This window comes from Carya illinoinensis, chromosome 8, assembly GCF_018687715.1.
Source record: "Carya illinoinensis cultivar Pawnee chromosome 8, C.illinoinensisPawnee_v1, whole genome shotgun sequence".
Classification (NCBI taxonomy): domain Eukaryota; kingdom Viridiplantae; phylum Streptophyta; class Magnoliopsida; order Fagales; family Juglandaceae; genus Carya; species Carya illinoinensis.
Genome location: NC_056759.1, coordinates 1,225,349 through 1,241,575, shown reverse-complemented (window position 1 = coordinate 1,241,575; position 16,227 = coordinate 1,225,349). Strand labels below are relative to the sequence as shown.

Genomic DNA, 16,227 nt, shown 5'->3' with positions numbered 1-16,227 from the left:
ATCAATAAATATATTTTAAAATTTGTTCCTAATATTCTAACGAATACAAATGATATTTATAATTTTTATGAATTTTTAAAAAAATAATAAATTTCAAATATATTAAAAATTTATTTTTAATAAATATTATTTTTTTATTCAAAAAAATACAATAAATTCATAAGCAAACTATTTAATAAATTGATAATGCTATATATAATTTTGGAGAGTGTAATTTTTATGTATTTTAAAAAATAATAATAAATCTAGAACATATTAAAAATAAGATTTATTAAAAAATAATATACTAAAAAGTTTAGAAAAACACCAGTCAATTACTATTTATCATTTTTTAGATCATAAAATTACGAATTATGAAGAACATTGATTAATTACTATTATTTATTATCTATTATTAAGTTGGTTTGTAGAATACACTTCTTAAAATATTTAAATGACATAATTTAATATAAAAAATAAATTTTAAAATTTGAATTATACAAATAAAATATTACAATTTAAATGATATAGATATTGTTTGTGCTTTACATATTAACTTGATAATAGAATAACTATTATTTTTTTAGCTATCATTCTTTATATGATATTAAAATAATGATGAACGAAGAATAGTTAGAAGAATAATAAATATTTTTGAAGAGTTAATCTTAAATATATGTAGCAAATGTATAAGATATATTTAAACTTTAATTTAAAATACTTTATCTTAAAACAAAATTCTGAAAAATATAGATAACATTTGTTTGTTAAGTAATGATTAGATTTAGTCTCACGAGTAATGCTAAAAACAGTTATAAAATATGTAAATTTCATACATTTCTTTTAAAAAAATACAAGATCTATCATTTAAAAATATATAAGATCTAAAATTTTTTATTTTTTATTTTTAAAATAAAAATACAAAATTTATATTTTCTAAAATTATAAATATCATTTCTTTTTAATCTGGATTTATGAATTTCCTAATTTGTCAATCTGATTCATGCCACCCAGGCCCGGCCTGCCTACACTACGACTACTTATTCTTTGGGCTTGAGTTCCTTTCCTCTTTCGGACGTTATGTAAACATCTTACCCATTTCTCGTAATGGTCCCGGGCCTATCTTCAACCCATGGGCCGACACTGAGCCACGTGGCCTCTAAATAAATAAGGAAAAAAAAAATCTAACTCGGTACTGTTCCATCCAACCAACTTTTAGCTGGACCAAAGTTCCAATGGCCTCTGCTCTGTTCTCAGCACCCGTTGCTTCCTTCAAAGCCACACCAAAACCAGGTCTCTCTCTCTCTCTTCATCCTTGAATTTACTTCAGCAAATGAAAGTCCCATTTTTTACTTGAATTGAGTTGTCTGTCTCTTTAAATGCTTAGGGAATTGCTTGGGCTATCACTACAATAAGAATCATTTTCGAGCTGACTTGTGCCAGAGTTCAGCAGCCACTAAATTCGGCAATATACAAGCTAAGGTCCTACCCTTCATTCCATTTTATTTATCAAATTGTTGTGTACTGTCTATTGAACATAACTTTCATGCATATATGAATTGGTGTGTAGTTCATCGTCTTTATAATCTCATACATTTCCCTAAATACTATATGTTTTTGCCGTCTTTCCTCCCTCGAACTCCTGTCCAAGTAGGCTGAAAAAAGTGATCAAAGCCCCAAACCGAATAGCGTGATTTGTGCCGACTGTGATGGAAATGGTAACAACTCTAAAAGTACTTGGTGATCTGTGGTAAAGTTCCCTTCTTTTGAAGATGGGAAAGGGATAAAAGTGGGGAAAATTTCAGTTTATTTTTATTTTTATTGGTTTGGGCCAATGAGCAGGTGCAGTTCTATGCTCGCAATGCAAAGGTAGTGGAGTGAACTCTGTTGATATTTTCAACGGACAGTTTAAAGCTGGCGACTCATGTTGGCTTTGCGGGTAATCACTTCTAATAAGTACCCTTTTCGTGCATTATTATTGCAATTGCTGTCGCTGGTAACACCACCATTAATCTTACTGCCTTCGTATTCATTATCCTAGAGCTACGAATTTTATCATGGAAAACTCTTGTGATATATCAGTGAATCTTGAGTCCCACGTGGACGGAAAGCAAACAGAGAGAACAGTTTGATATACACAGTTGAATCCGAATCTATTCTTTTAGATTGAAGTGGTGTCTCATGATGTATCTTAGCAGGCTGTTGGTGAATTCTTCAAGCATCTTTCTTCTAAACAAATTGGTATTAGCATTTAGCGCAGTGTTTTTATATACCCTAGATTGTACAGCGGTGAATGAGATCCCATATTAATTGGGAAGGAAAAGTTCAAATTCCTTACAATGATTCTAAGAGGCTAAACTTCTTTTATTCTTCAATCCTCTTTCTCATTAAACTAATATTCCATATTCAGCTAAATGCTAGAATGTGATAAAAACAAAATATTAGAGCGAGTTATGAGTCAAAGAAGGGGAGTGAAACTGCTGTAGTTGACATTAATATTCAATTATCATCTTCTATTTTTTGTTTGGATAATTATTGTTGTATCATTATCAATATGATTCCTTTGTACCCATGCAGAGGTAGAAAAGAGATGCTATGTGGAAATTGCAATGGAGCTGGTTTTCTTGGTGGCTTTCTGAGCACTTTTGATGAATAGAAATTAGAAATTGTGTGCTGGATGAAGAGTATCTGTTCCACGCATAAAAGTAAGATTTGGTCCATAGCATCCTCAGAGTTAGAGCGTGTGTATATCTTTGTGCATACAAATCAGAATTGCCTGTGAAACTTAACCTAATTAGTAATTATTGAGGTGAGAGATATATTTATGTTAGTTTCTTTCATTCATCTGTATCAAGATCCTGCAACCTGCAGAGGCAGTGCAAATTTGGAAAAGTTGTTCAGTTTGATTTGGATCCAAAATTGACTGGAATTTTTTTTTGCCAAGCATTGCTTAAATTGCCTTTTGATTTATTCAGCACTCCAAAGACCATTGTCCTTACGATTACCGACTTACAATAAGACTAGAATTCTTTTCAGACGAGTTTGAAGGTTAAGAGCTCTTCATAAACTCAATCATTTGTTGTTGGAGCAGGCGGGTTGCCTCAGACTCGGGATAAAACACATGAAATACATGCGACTCTCCCTCAGTCTCCACCAGCCTTACCATTTTAACCCCTTTCTTCCGCAGAAATTCTGCATACATTACTCCCCTTTCCTTCAAGAAATCCAAACCAGCCACGAATACCACAACAGCAGGAAATTGGCTCCATTCAGTTGCGGATAATTCAGCCTTCTGGAAATTACAACCATAATAATCACGGTTCAAGCCTTCTGGAATACTTAGTCTCCAAAACATGTCATTGCTTGCAACCTCTTCTGCTGCTCCTTCAGCCTTCTCTTTCTCAGTCCTCTGCTCACTGCCAAAATAAGGATGTATTGGCAATAATCCCTTAATCTTTATAATATGACAGCTGTTGTTCTGAATGGATTTGATAGCAACATGGTGCACAATGTTTCCTCCAGCACTGTCCCCAGACAGAAACATACGGGAAAGGTCAGCCTGCTCGAGCCATGGTTCAGATCCTACTTGGCGAGCAAGCCAATCCAGAGAGCTATAACAATCTTCATATGCTATGGGGAGACGATTTTCGGGAGCTAGACGGTAATCAACAGAGAGAACGATGGATTGGGAGGCGGTGGACAGATCTCCCAAGAAATGATGGTAGCCAGCCCATGTGGTGGAGCCAATGCAAAAGCCACCACCATGAAAGTAAACAATAACAGGAAGCTTATTTATGGACCCACTACTTGCTATTCTCGGAAGAAATAACCTTCCCGTAACTGGCTTTGATGAGTCAATAATCACATCTTTAGACGTGTATCCGTTAGTTGACTCTAGTGAGGCTGGAACAATCTCAGGAGCTAAGCGTTCCACAGATCCATCAGAGAAGACTTGAAGGTAACCCGGTGCTTCTTCTACCAAGGACATTTTTTCTTATGTAAGGGTGGGGTGGGAGGAGAGTCGAACACTAAGTTCTGTTTAGTTTTGAAGAGCCAAGTAATAATAAATAAATAGTTACTTGGGAATGCCAAGTAAAATGAGTCTTCTTATAATGAAAGATTCGTGAGTCATGGTTGTTAGGTATTTTGGTTGGTCATGTCAAGTGAATTGGGTTCTTGCATATGTTCCTAAGAGGTTAGGCAGGAACTTGGAAGCTTTGAGAGTGTTCGGTTGATGGTAGGAAGTCGTCTTTGTGTGTGTGTGTGTGTGTGTGTGTGTGTGTGTGTGTGAGAGAGAGAGAGAGAGAGAGAGAGAGAGAGAGAGAGAGAGAGAGAATTATTTGGAGATCCATATTTGGGTTTTGGCGCCAATTAGGAAATGAGTTGATTAAATGTTATTCGTCACTTCTTGGGCTCAGTCTAAACTAAAAGCATCGCTGAAAGGTATAAATTGAAATAGAATTGGCTAGTCAACATATTTCTTTGTGTTGCTGCTTTTCAACTCAATTTCACATGGAAAAATCAAGAGTACAGAAGATCAGCCATGGCCCAACTACTGATTATAGAGAGCTTTTAGTAACCCAAGACTCAGTAGTCTGTGGGTTAGATTATGATTTTTTTTTTTTAATGACAGGAAACCTCAGCAAGACAATATCATATATCTCTGGAGAATAAATCCCAAATACGCAACCTTATATGCTAGAACCATGTATTAGGTAATCTAGAATAACTCCTAGTGCATAACCGAACTCAGGATATCTGAATTTACAGCTCATCCCAAGCTACTAAGCTGCACCTTGACAGGTGTGGATTATATCTTAGGAGAATTCCTAATACTCAAAAGCTCATGATAGTATCATTCTATAGAAAAGATGCAAGGATCCAAGATTTGAGATTTTATATAATAGAGGGCCAAAGGATTATCTAATGAAAAATACTATTCCCATTCTTTAAATTCCAACCTTTTCATCATTCTCTAATGTGGTATCAAGTGATTGGAAAACTATTTGTTATTTTTTACCTATCTTTCAATCATTTGATACCACATTAAGAGATGGAGAATGACATTTTTCTATTGAATGTACCATCAAGACCATGGTATTTAGCATACAACCGTGGTGTTATATGGTCTATAAGTAATGGTAAAAGAGGAAAAAACTATATGGCTTCTTTATCTCCATTGTATTGTTCTAAAATGGTGGCAACGAATACTCGCTCACTGTTGAGCTTTCACTCCGGATCTTCTTTAAGCCATGCAGTGCTGATAATGTTAGCCTCATGTACATGCCCTCCATATGCTTGATTTCTTCAAGTTCATTGGGAATTTTAAGTATAGTTTGTGTACTTCTGGCCGCAGCATCGCAATTGCTCCCTTCTTCCTTATCAGTTGCTTCAAGTGGAGCCAACGGGTCATTCATGGAGAAAACCTGTTCCAACAAGCTCTCACACTCCTTCACAAGCTTGTTAAGTATATCAGTTGCTGAGAAAGGTTCTTGCAAGACATTTTGGATAAAAGGCAAGCGAATGAGAGCACCGCTTTTTTTCTCATATTTTTTTAGTATCTTTACCAGTCCTGTGTATAGCATGTCAGGGTTATTAAAACGAGTGGAAAATGTACACCATGTTGTCAAATAAAAAGAAAGAAGTAAAGAGAGCTGATAAATCCTGCAATCAATTTTAACCCTCCATATATGGAACATATTCCTCTCCCCTCAAAAAAAGCTCTCTCAATTCCATGACATCTGGTTTTGATTTTTTTTTTTTAATTCAGATTTTATCAATCTTGATCAAATATATGCATTAAAACTAACTAATCTTGGATTCATTTAAACTAATTTTGGATTCTTCACTGACCTATTAGTCTTAAACAACCTTTCCCACTATTTGTCTAACTTTTAGGAGAATAACACATGGCAAGGCAATGATATTGGAGAAATTGTCATGGGTCAAAGATTCAAAAGCTAGTAACCAATGATGCTTCACAAGTTTATCTCTATACTGAACTATAATATGCAGAGAACACATGCTATTTTATATGTAAGTAGTAGCTGGCTGGGTTAATTCTAACCTATTATTATTTTTCATTACTATCGTTACAAGAATACATTTTTCCTCGCGAGAATTTGAAAAACCAGTATTCCAAGTTTTTCATGACCGTGCATGCATTCGTAAATACTAAACTTTCAAATAATATGACACTAAGAGACAAGTACCTGTGTAGTTAAGTGCGCTGTAATTCACCAACAAAACCATCTCTCCATGAAAATCCACCAACTCTCTTCCTACTTGCATCAACTCCTCGTTTGAATCCTTGGCTTTTGTTATCATATCTTGCAGCTCCTGCATCCCAACCACAAGGCCATATAATATTCTAAATTAGTAGTGTAGAACCCTTGCCCATGCATATGAAATCCTTGCATCACCAACGAGCAAGCCCCAAGACAATTTAACGTGTTCAAGATATAAAGAATCGAAGATGGACAAGAAGGTAGACCCCCATGAATCGTGTGAAGAACAACGTGCCAAGTACAATTAAATGCGAAACAAGAAAGTGTGATGCTTGGCTGGATCAGGGTAGAATTTCTAGGAAATGTATCGTGTATTCTAAACACGAAACCAGGAAACAAACAATTCCGAGGAATTCCCATCTTCGAAGAAACGCACACTTTCTCACTTGTCATGTTTACAACACGAAAACAATCATTTTCGTAATTCTGAAGATAAAAAATTATGAAAAAAGACCCCCAAAGCTCAAATTTCCCATATTCCGACAATAAACATTCAACAAGCACTATAAAGTATAAAGAACAAATTAGAACAAAAAAAAAAAGGTACCTTTAATCGAATAATGTAATCCTCCTCCTTCTCCACGAAGAAGCCGTTGAACTTTTCTACCTCGCCCTCCAAGAGCCTGACAAAATAGTCCTTGGACAACTCGGGTAGGCAATCTGGAGAGTCCGACGAGACGTACCAATCCAAATCCAGACGGCGCCGTTTAGCAGGAGGATTGCCGGAGTCGTCCTTTGGGTAGAAGCGCTTGAGGTACTTCTTGAGGTCTTTGTAAGACAAGTACTTGTCCCGCCACTCCGGCAGGGTCTCTCCGATTAGGCTGCTGAGGATCTTCCAGAACTTCATGACTCCGCGCACTAGATTTTTTTCCTCCGCCTCACAACAACACTGAGTCTTCGTTTCTTCTAAGCGATTGAGAGAGAGAGGTAGGGAGAGAGAGCGCGAAAAGACAGAGATAAATACTGGGCGGATTAAATTGGATATTCGGAAGATAGGGAGCCGGGTATATACTCGTTCCATTTTGTTCGACACATCCCTCTCGAGGAATGTCCTCGAGTGTAATCTTCTCTTCCACGTCTGCCGTGACAGTTAAATCGTTAGTTATTGTTCTCTCTCTCGGAATTGGCGAAGTAACATCTCGAGGATCTGACGTAACAAATCATATTAAAGAAATACGTAAAAAATAAATAAATGTAACTACAAATAAAATTTTTAAAATAGAATTTAAAATTGATATCATATTAAATAACCGATTAATAAAAATATAAATTATTTATATATTAGACGGCGGATTAATTACTTTTATTTGCTGTCCCATGTGCACATAATAAGGGCCAGATTCACATTAACTTCTGTATCCATATCATATGAATGTTGGGCAAATAAGGTCACAGCTTATGCTGAATTTTGCAGTAACTTTTCTTGGCTTCTTTCTCGTGTGAGCAGGTCAACATTACCATTAAATTAAACTAATGTTTTTAGGGAAATGTCACCAAGATTTCCGATTGTACCAACTTGAGTATTATTCGAGTCTTTTGTTTCCTTTATTCATTTTTTAAAACTAGCGACATTGTCATCTACACCCATATATAAAAGGTGTTTGTCCCTTTGTATTAGAAAATCTTTTGAGGTTTTGTTTGGCAATTACTAGGTAGATAGCTTGGTATCATCTACAAGCACAAACAAGCATATAATGTTTTGTGGTTATGTAAGATATATTCCTTTGAAGATGCTCATCAATACAATGATCGACCTGAAAACATACAAAATAAGTTCCTTGTTTCCTAAAGTTGAACAAAGAGAACCTATGGTATATATTCTTAGACCATCGAAAATCAGGAGGTGCTGTCCTCCATTTAAAAATATATATATATATATATATATAGAAATTCATTTTTAGTCTCTCCTCTTGGGTGGAAAACAATCTTTACAAGTCATCGGACTAAATAATTTTTCTCTTAAATTACTCGATGTGTATTTGTGAAAAAATTTGCCAAAGGTTGATGCACTCTCGGAATTAGTCGGAACGCCATTCTCAAACACCCAATGTCTGGAAAAAAAAAAAATTTGAACTCATTAGTGTTAAATCCTTCCTTGGAAAGATTTTTTTTTTCATGAAAATTCTCTTACGTAATTGAAAATTCTATGAAATCTCTACAAATTTCGAAAATTTTAGTACTAAAATGGTTGATAGTGGAGCTATGCTCTTGTTACTTAATAGTCGACCCATATCCATCACAGGAAGCTATGGATCATGCTCATATTTACGAGATAAATAATAAGTAATAATTTATATATGCCATATGTTTTATTGGCTCTGTGCAGAAAACAAGCAATAGCAGCCAGGTCCAAAATTTGATTAATATGTGCATTCTCGGCCCAGTTCATGAAAAATAAGGGAGGCAAATTCCTTATTTAAATAGGCGATCTATAAATTACCCCCATATATGGGGACCACAGTGCAATTATTCACAAAGATTAGAGATGAGATTATTTTTTATTTCTGATAGTGATCAACAAACTGTGGACGTATGCATGCCAGTGGTGGATCAAATCATTAATAGAATACAAGGAAACAAAACCCAAGCGTTATTAATGATTTTTTTGTACTTTGTTTGTGTTACAGACCCCAAACAGAGAAAAAAAGAAATGGAGCACAAACTGAAAATTAAGACTGTTTCAATTCAAATAACAAGATACAGCGATTCATTTGCCTTAATCATGGCTGGTTTACTATCATCCGCACAAGTGAGATGGCAAGCAGCTTCCTCCCTTCAGCTAAATTCAGTTGGAGGCTTTAACCTAATCAGCCTTTTGATTCGATCTTTGTCCGTGTTCTCCAGGATTCCCTTCAAAATAGAAGAATAATAAAGCATTAGAGTTTTCAAGATAAACACAGTGCAGTAAACCCGGCACCTTGAAATCCAGCATCTCAGCCAGGGGAAATCTCTTATCAAGATAAGAGAACCCGTAATTGCCTTGTTTATGCAACTTTTAAGCAAGATAGAAGCACACTGGTGAAATCTCTAAATGGTTAAACAAGAAATAAGGTTGGATAATTTTGTAATGCTAGATAACTTCTCATTAGTCACTTGGCTGAAGTTCAATTGAGAACAAAAGTCATTTATCAGATATCCACAATCTCCCAACCATGATGAACATCTCCACATTGGTGACAATTGCGTGGTAGTAGTAGGAACATACAAACGCTAAAATGTTACCTAAGGTCGTCAACAGCTCGTTTTACATGTAAGAGATTTGGAAACAGGACTGTGCCTTTCCCTTCCAAATATTTAAATATTGAACTCTGGTGATTAAAGCCTAATTAAAGGTCGGTTCAACTAGCATTATATGATGAATGATGCACCAAAAAAAGGATGATTATTAAAAAAAATTAAAAAAAAAAAAAAACTGTAGGATACTAATGCTACAAGCAGAAATATGGCTTTAATCAATCCAACAACGAAAACAAAGGGGCAATGAATCATACCGTCCAAACTATTTCGTCAAGACACAAACATATCCTTCCATATTTGTCAAGAAACAAGCGTTCGGTTGGAGGTTTCCCACATACGTCCTTGATTGTTGAGGTTATCACAAAGATCACTTCAGCCACTAGAGAGAAACCAAGAAATAAGTAAGGATCAATTGGGAGAAACAAAAACTCAAAATAAGCCATGTAGAGATAACAAAGAAGAGGTACAGGTTGTTCCTTTAGACGGTAAAGCATTTCATTTAGAACATCTGGATTTTCTGTAACAAAGCGGACATAACATTTACAAAATAGCCCACTTTTTCTATTTGTATCATTTTGAGCAATTCTATCACCCGTTCTTCTCAAGATCAATCAACATTAGTGAAACACCTATTCAGTGGAGTTCACTAAAATCGAGGCATGGACTCCTAAATTTCTTCACTGATGTCAATGTTTTAAATAAAATGATTTTGTGCCTTCAAATGCCATGATGACAATGAGAAAACAATACATTTCTGCAAGATGACAATATAAAAAAACTAAAAGAAAATTGGCTATGTAATCCTTTCCAACAGATCTTAAACAGGTCTCAGCTTCCACTCAAAAACTACAGAAAAAGGGAGCCATGCCACTTACAAGCAAGTTCATCATACTCATCTTTTCCAACCACATAAACTGAGACATCTCCGAGTACTGTGTAAACAATATAAACAGACCTGAAAGAAAGTACAAAAGTCATAGATAAGGATATATGAATTAGTCACAAGTATTCTAGATCTCTATCAAGCAAACTTAGCTCAAAAAGATTTTACAAAAAGGGGAAGAAGAAGAAAAAAAAGAAGCAAAAGATAACTTTCCAATTGATCTAGAAGCTACAACAAAAAGAACCGGTAACTAATTATGGGAAGTAACTAATCCTTTACCGAGACATATACGGTCAATCCCATTGGACTAAGAGGAGATTATTAAAAAAAAAAAAAGGGGTGAAATATGAATGAGTTATGATATTGATAAGGACATAAACACCTTCTGCATCTACTCTCAACTCTTCAAGAGTATCCTCTAAATTGTGTTTCAAATAGACTTATTATGATACATATCCATTATTGTCACCCAAACTCTATTCCTCGTTGATAAGAAACTTAAAGCAAACTTTACTTACTTATGAGAAGCCACGAGGAGCTCTTCATTTTTCGCACCTCTAAGATTATCTGCTCCTAGTTTAACTAAAAAAGACCTCCAATGCAATCGCTCCTCAGCGGGAACTCCATGATACCTGAAATTAACCCCAAAAAAACCGACAATCAGATAATAAAGGAAAATTCAGAACTAATTTAAGGAAGAGGGACAACTAATTTGTAATATTCTACAGTACTTGCCTACTTGGATTTGGTTCTTCTTATACCCTTCTTCAAAAAGATAACCACAAGAGAAACGTATAACAATTATATTGATTCAGTACACGAATTAAACATCTCAATTGGCCAATTATGAAGTTCAAGGAAAAAAAAAAGATTTTTCCCGAAATTAAGCCCGAGACAAAATTACCCATCGATTCACTTACTAAAAAAATTCAGATCTTAAGCAACCTTCTTCTCGGAAATCTCAAACGAATTCGAATCGACACGAAGAAGATACATGTAAATAAATGATAACAACTTTTAATCATTCAAAATGTTGGACCAGATTACTCAAGAGAGAACAGAAAAGGAGAAATGGAATGAGTTTGAACTCCCTTCAAATATAAAATCATAATCAAAAAATGATGCTAGAGTTCAGAATTAAGTGGGAGATCGAGAAAAGTACCGTTCGACGAGAATGTTTCCCACGGAATTGGAGATGAGCAACGCCAGCAACATCTTTCCCTCTTCCCGTTAAGTGAGAGAAAATTGTACCCCTGGTTCTTCAAGGAGGGGAGGGGAAGTTTTGCGTAAACCGATTGTTTCAGTAATATTTGTGAGGGAATAAATAAATTTAGGCCCATGACATTCCAAGGCCCCATTTGTTTGGGCTCAATATAAATAAACTAAGCCCATTCAGATCTGATTCGCCCATCGATAATGAGATTTTTTAAAAAAGAACTAGTACATATATAAAAAAATTAAATAAAATAAACTTACAAATTAAAGCGATTTTATATAATTTATTAGATTTAATTTATAATAAAAATAATTTTATAATTTGATATATCATATCAAATTATATCAGTTTGTGAGTTTACTTTTATATAATCATTTTGTGGCTAAAATATTTTCATTTCTTTAATATTTATAATTATTACAATAAAGTTCAAACAATGATTTTTTACTCTTTTTTTTATTTTTTCCCTTGGTATAAGTTGTTGGGTTTCTTTAGTTGGAGTTGGTTTTATCTGTGTGTAGTCTGGTTTGATGACTCGATTGGTTGATTAGAGTTTACTAATCTGGCACAATATGTAAATTAAGATTTTTGATATATTGTATCAAACATCTGTAGTGTTGCCATACTGTATTCTTGATTTTCATATTAATAAAATTATTTACAATTCATTAAACGTAAGCACGTTATCGAATTACATAAATTGTATGTTGCTTTACACTATAAACTGAATATAGGAATAATGATGTATGCGATTTCGTGGAAGAAAAAAAATGTCATTTATAATAATTAAGTTGATGCTTCAAATTAGAGCTGTAAATGAATCAGTTTATTTGATAACATGCTTGATATTCGCTTAATTAAACTTGAATTGAATTATATTTGTGGGAAAAAAAAAAAAAAACTCGTTCGTGACAGCAAATATTCGCTCAATTAATAAATAACACATATTCGATTAAACTCAACTCAACGAGGTTCAGTCTCGTTAAAGTATACTCGTTTATGCTTGAATCGACTTGATTAAAGCTCATTCATATATTAATAAATATGTATTTTGTGTATTAGCTAATAATATAAGCATAACACATTTTATATAGCATGTAACCTACTTATTTATGTCAATGTATTGAATATACTTCATAACTATTTATAATTTGTATAATAGTTAGTCAATGAATTTTAGGATCCATATATGAAATGTTGATATATATTATCATATTATCTATATGTATTAGTAATTTATGCAAGTATATAATATATGGTTATTATGCATAAATAAAACTAGTCACATATTAATTATTTATAATTTTCTAATTCAATAAAAGGTATACTTGTTACTTGTAAAAATTTTATTAAATTTGGATTTTTTATTTATCTATTTCATTAATTATTAAATCTTATTCAAAGCCAAAAAATATACAATTCAAGTTCGGTTCTACTCGATTCGAATTTATTTTTTAAACGAATCGGAGTAGAAATTTTAACGAAATTTAAAGACAAAAATTCCCGAGTTCGAATTTTTAAATCGGCATCACTTATATTGTCAAATTAATATGCAACATGACTTAGGATTTAATATTTAAGTAATAAAATTTAAAATTTAAAATAAAATTATATTAAGTTTGATTACGTACACCTCTCAAAAAAATAAAATAGACAATTTACGTGAAAAAATAAAATTTTAATAATAAACTCATTATTTTTAAAAAACGGCAGACTTTAGTCACTTCACAATCCACTCATCTATCGTTACTCTTTTTTACGAAAATCGAAAGAGCCCTTTCGTTGAATTAACTCGCTGGAGGCTGCCCAATTGTTTCAAGGAGACAAAGCATTCGTGAGACGCACTCCGAAATGCCATATTTCTGGTCTGAGCAAACCCCTCGATTCGTTTTTTCTTTATCTTTTTGTTTTAGAACGAAATTTTGAGGGTTCGTGATGGTGTTTAATTTTTTTCTCGGGAACCAAACAAAGCTAAATGTTGATCTCTCTCTTTTGTTTGCTTTTGATTTTAATCTTTGAACTCTTAGTGGGTTTTCCGCTTCGCAATTGAATATACAGGACCATAAGGCCAATCTTTCATAGACCTATGACTTTGCTTGAGATATCTCTGCTTGGACATGTCTAAATGCAACTTTATTGATACGTTCCGCCTTGGCAATCTGGTCTTCTCGCATGCATGGGGTGAGCTCTCTCTCTCTCTCTCTCTCTCTCTCTCTCTCTCTCTCTCTCTCTCTCTCTCTCTCTCTCTCTCTCTCTCTCTCTCTCTCTCTCTCTCTCTCTCTCTCTCCAATGTTTGTCTAATTTATTCATCGACATTAATCTAGGCCCTCTTTGGTTGCTGAGAAAACGGGAGAAATGAGCAAAAAAATTGCAGATTTTAAATGTTTGCTTGCCGAGAAAAATGTAGGAAAACATGAGAATAAACAGTTAAACGTTTTTCAGAAGGCCAGTCATTTTGTTTTGGTTCACAAGTGTATAATGTCTGGTCAGCTTTCTGATTGGCCCAGTTGAATTAATGTTGAAATTCTTGTGATACTGCGATAACAAGAAATATAAGATCTGAGATTCCAATTTCTTTGCTATCCCTTAGCTTTCTTTGTGACCAAACAGAGGGTGTCGAGTTTTCTTGTAGTTTATGGTTTCTTTGTCCTTTATGGAATCTTTTGAGTTTGTGTTTGCTTGTTCAGTAAGCGAACTTTCAGACTGGGTGAACAGGGAGACATGTTGCGGCTTTTTGGTTTTAATTCTTTCCTTGGAGTGTTGGGAAGTTGGTTAGACTATATACATAGGATGTTGGCTTTTCTATAGGGGACTCCATAGGAGCTATGTATTCTAGTGTTGTTTGTTAGCCCAGTCAGAGAGATGCGTTCAGAAGAAACCCTGCCGTTCGTTTATAATGTTTTCTGGAGCGTATCTTCATGCTCTTATGCTTTTGACGAGAGAAAGGGTCAAAGCTAAATGGAAGGCACTTTTTGTAAGAAAGAGGACATTTTTTTAGTTGTTTTGTAGAAATGGAAGACAGTTGAAAGTGACATGTCTTCTTTTCAACACAAGCGGTTTACTTCTGTAAATTATGTTACCGTGGCTTAAATTGAAAATGTTGATCCAGTGATGCCCATTTTAGTAGTTAAGTTTATAATGCGGTGATTTCAATCCTTATTCTCCTTTTTGTTCATGTGAAGTACAGCAGAAAGGATTTCGTTCAGTTTTTGTCATTTTGCCTATGTTAACATATATATATCATATATATTATATATGTGGAAGATTTTATGTAGATTCATTTCAACAAACACCCCCCCCCCCCCCCCAAAAAAAAAAAGAACCAAAATTTCCTCCTTTTGTGGCAGTGCTTACATGTGTTAGCACAGGCAATAATTTAATCTAACCTCTTTACTTTTAATTTCTAATCGTGTATGTGGTACTAATCTTTTTGTTGTCAAACCCTGATTTGTAACAGAGCAGAGGCTGCCTTGGATGCTATCCAAAACCTAAACTGACCACTTCAGTGGATGAGCCATCAAAAGGGAGAACTCAAAGGCAAGGACAATCTGTGAAGAAATCAAGAGTATTAGAGGAGTTGTGGAGCACCAACACCTGTGAAATGGACAACAGTGCAGTTCATTCCCAGATAAGCATCTCATCAAACCAAGCCCTTGATTTTGGGGGTTGTGTTGGCAGAATGAGCAACCCACCTGAATTCATTAATCATGGTAAGCTCATATTCATTAACTTCTTCTATTCACAATCTGATTGGTGTGTTCAATTTGTTTCACCATATATTTCTTATGTTCTTGCAGTTACCAGTTGGAATCTTTTGTAGCTTACTTGATTTTGATTTTCACTGTAGTGGCTTGTTTTTTATGCTATCTCATGAATATCTTCTCTCTTAAAAGAAAATACATTTTCTCAACATTAATCTCTATTACATGTCCACCAAAGCTAAATCTTTTTTACAGTGGAAACTTTTTATCGATGCAGGTCTGCTTCTGTGGAACCAGACAAGGCAGCAGTGGCTTGGAAACAGAGGGTCGCACAGGCAACCACAAGTCCATGAACCCAGAATAAGGTGAATAACCAGCTGTTAGTATTCTGTTAATCTGTCACCATGAAAATATATGTGAAGAATCACAAAAGTTTTTCTCTTCATCCCCCCTCCCTCCAACCATAGGTTAAAAAATCAAAGTAACAGTTATATCCAAGCATGTAGAAAATTTAACTTGCACGGTTTTAGTGAGCTGATTAAGTTACTTTTTATATTTTATTGACTCCTATTTTACCATTAACTCCTGCCCTTGTACTTGCACCTTTTTGGAGGTCTTGAGTCCTTTGTGCGAAAACTCCGCCACTTCAGTAGTCACAATCCAGTAGGCTTTAGCAAGACTTGGTCAAGCTTTTCATCTATTTAACCTCTTTCATTTGTGCTTCTGCAGTTGGAATGATCCAACTTATGAGAATCTACTTACCAGCAAGAAGCCTTTCCCCCAGCCTATCCCCCTTCCTGTAAGTTGTTATGGATTAAGCTTGTTTCCTTTATTTTAATTGCTTGTAAATGTTAATATATCATTCTTGACTGTTTTATTGAATTTTAAATGACAGGAAATGATAAATTTCTTGGTAGGTATTTG

General features: G+C 34.5%; 4 protein-coding genes across 4 annotated transcripts; 1 reads left to right on the top strand and 3 right to left on the bottom strand.

Annotated features, from left to right (window-relative positions):
* The first annotated feature begins 1,177 nt into the window (after positions 1-1,177).
* Positions 1,178-2,919, top strand: LOC122274306 (protein BUNDLE SHEATH DEFECTIVE 2, chloroplastic-like). The gene is made up of 5 exons (XM_043083348.1): positions 1,178-1,272; positions 1,367-1,461; positions 1,634-1,697; positions 1,822-1,918; positions 2,557-2,919. Exons 1-5 carry the CDS (start codon positions 1,215-1,217, stop codon positions 2,633-2,635), a joined length of 393 nt encoding a protein of 130 aa, XP_042939282.1. The 5' UTR covers positions 1,178-1,214; the 3' UTR covers positions 2,636-2,919.
* LOC122274305 (probable carboxylesterase 17) lies at positions 2,910-4,724 on the bottom strand. Its single transcript, XM_043083347.1, has one exon. It carries the CDS (start codon positions 3,965-3,967, stop codon positions 3,029-3,031), a length of 939 nt encoding a protein of 312 aa, XP_042939281.1. The 5' UTR covers positions 3,968-4,724; the 3' UTR covers positions 2,910-3,028.
* Positions 4,725-4,857: 133 nt separating this feature from the next.
* On the bottom strand, positions 4,858-7,329 carry LOC122274304 (SPX domain-containing protein 2-like). Its single transcript, XM_043083346.1, has 3 exons — positions 6,814-7,329; positions 6,192-6,318; positions 4,858-5,551 (listed from the first exon to the last, which is right to left on the bottom strand). Exons 1-3 carry the CDS (start codon positions 7,285-7,287, stop codon positions 5,169-5,171), a joined length of 984 nt encoding a protein of 327 aa, XP_042939280.1. The 5' UTR covers positions 7,288-7,329; the 3' UTR covers positions 4,858-5,168.
* Positions 7,330-8,839: 1,510 nt separating this feature from the next.
* On the bottom strand, positions 8,840-11,683 carry LOC122317906 (TSET complex member tstD). Its single transcript, XM_043134982.1, has 5 exons — positions 11,549-11,683; positions 10,905-11,018; positions 10,379-10,458; positions 9,758-9,882; positions 8,840-9,116 (listed from the first exon to the last, which is right to left on the bottom strand). Exons 1-5 carry the CDS (start codon positions 11,599-11,601, stop codon positions 9,042-9,044), a joined length of 447 nt encoding a protein of 148 aa, XP_042990916.1. The 5' UTR covers positions 11,602-11,683; the 3' UTR covers positions 8,840-9,041.
* Positions 11,684-16,227: the final 4,544 nt, after the last annotated feature.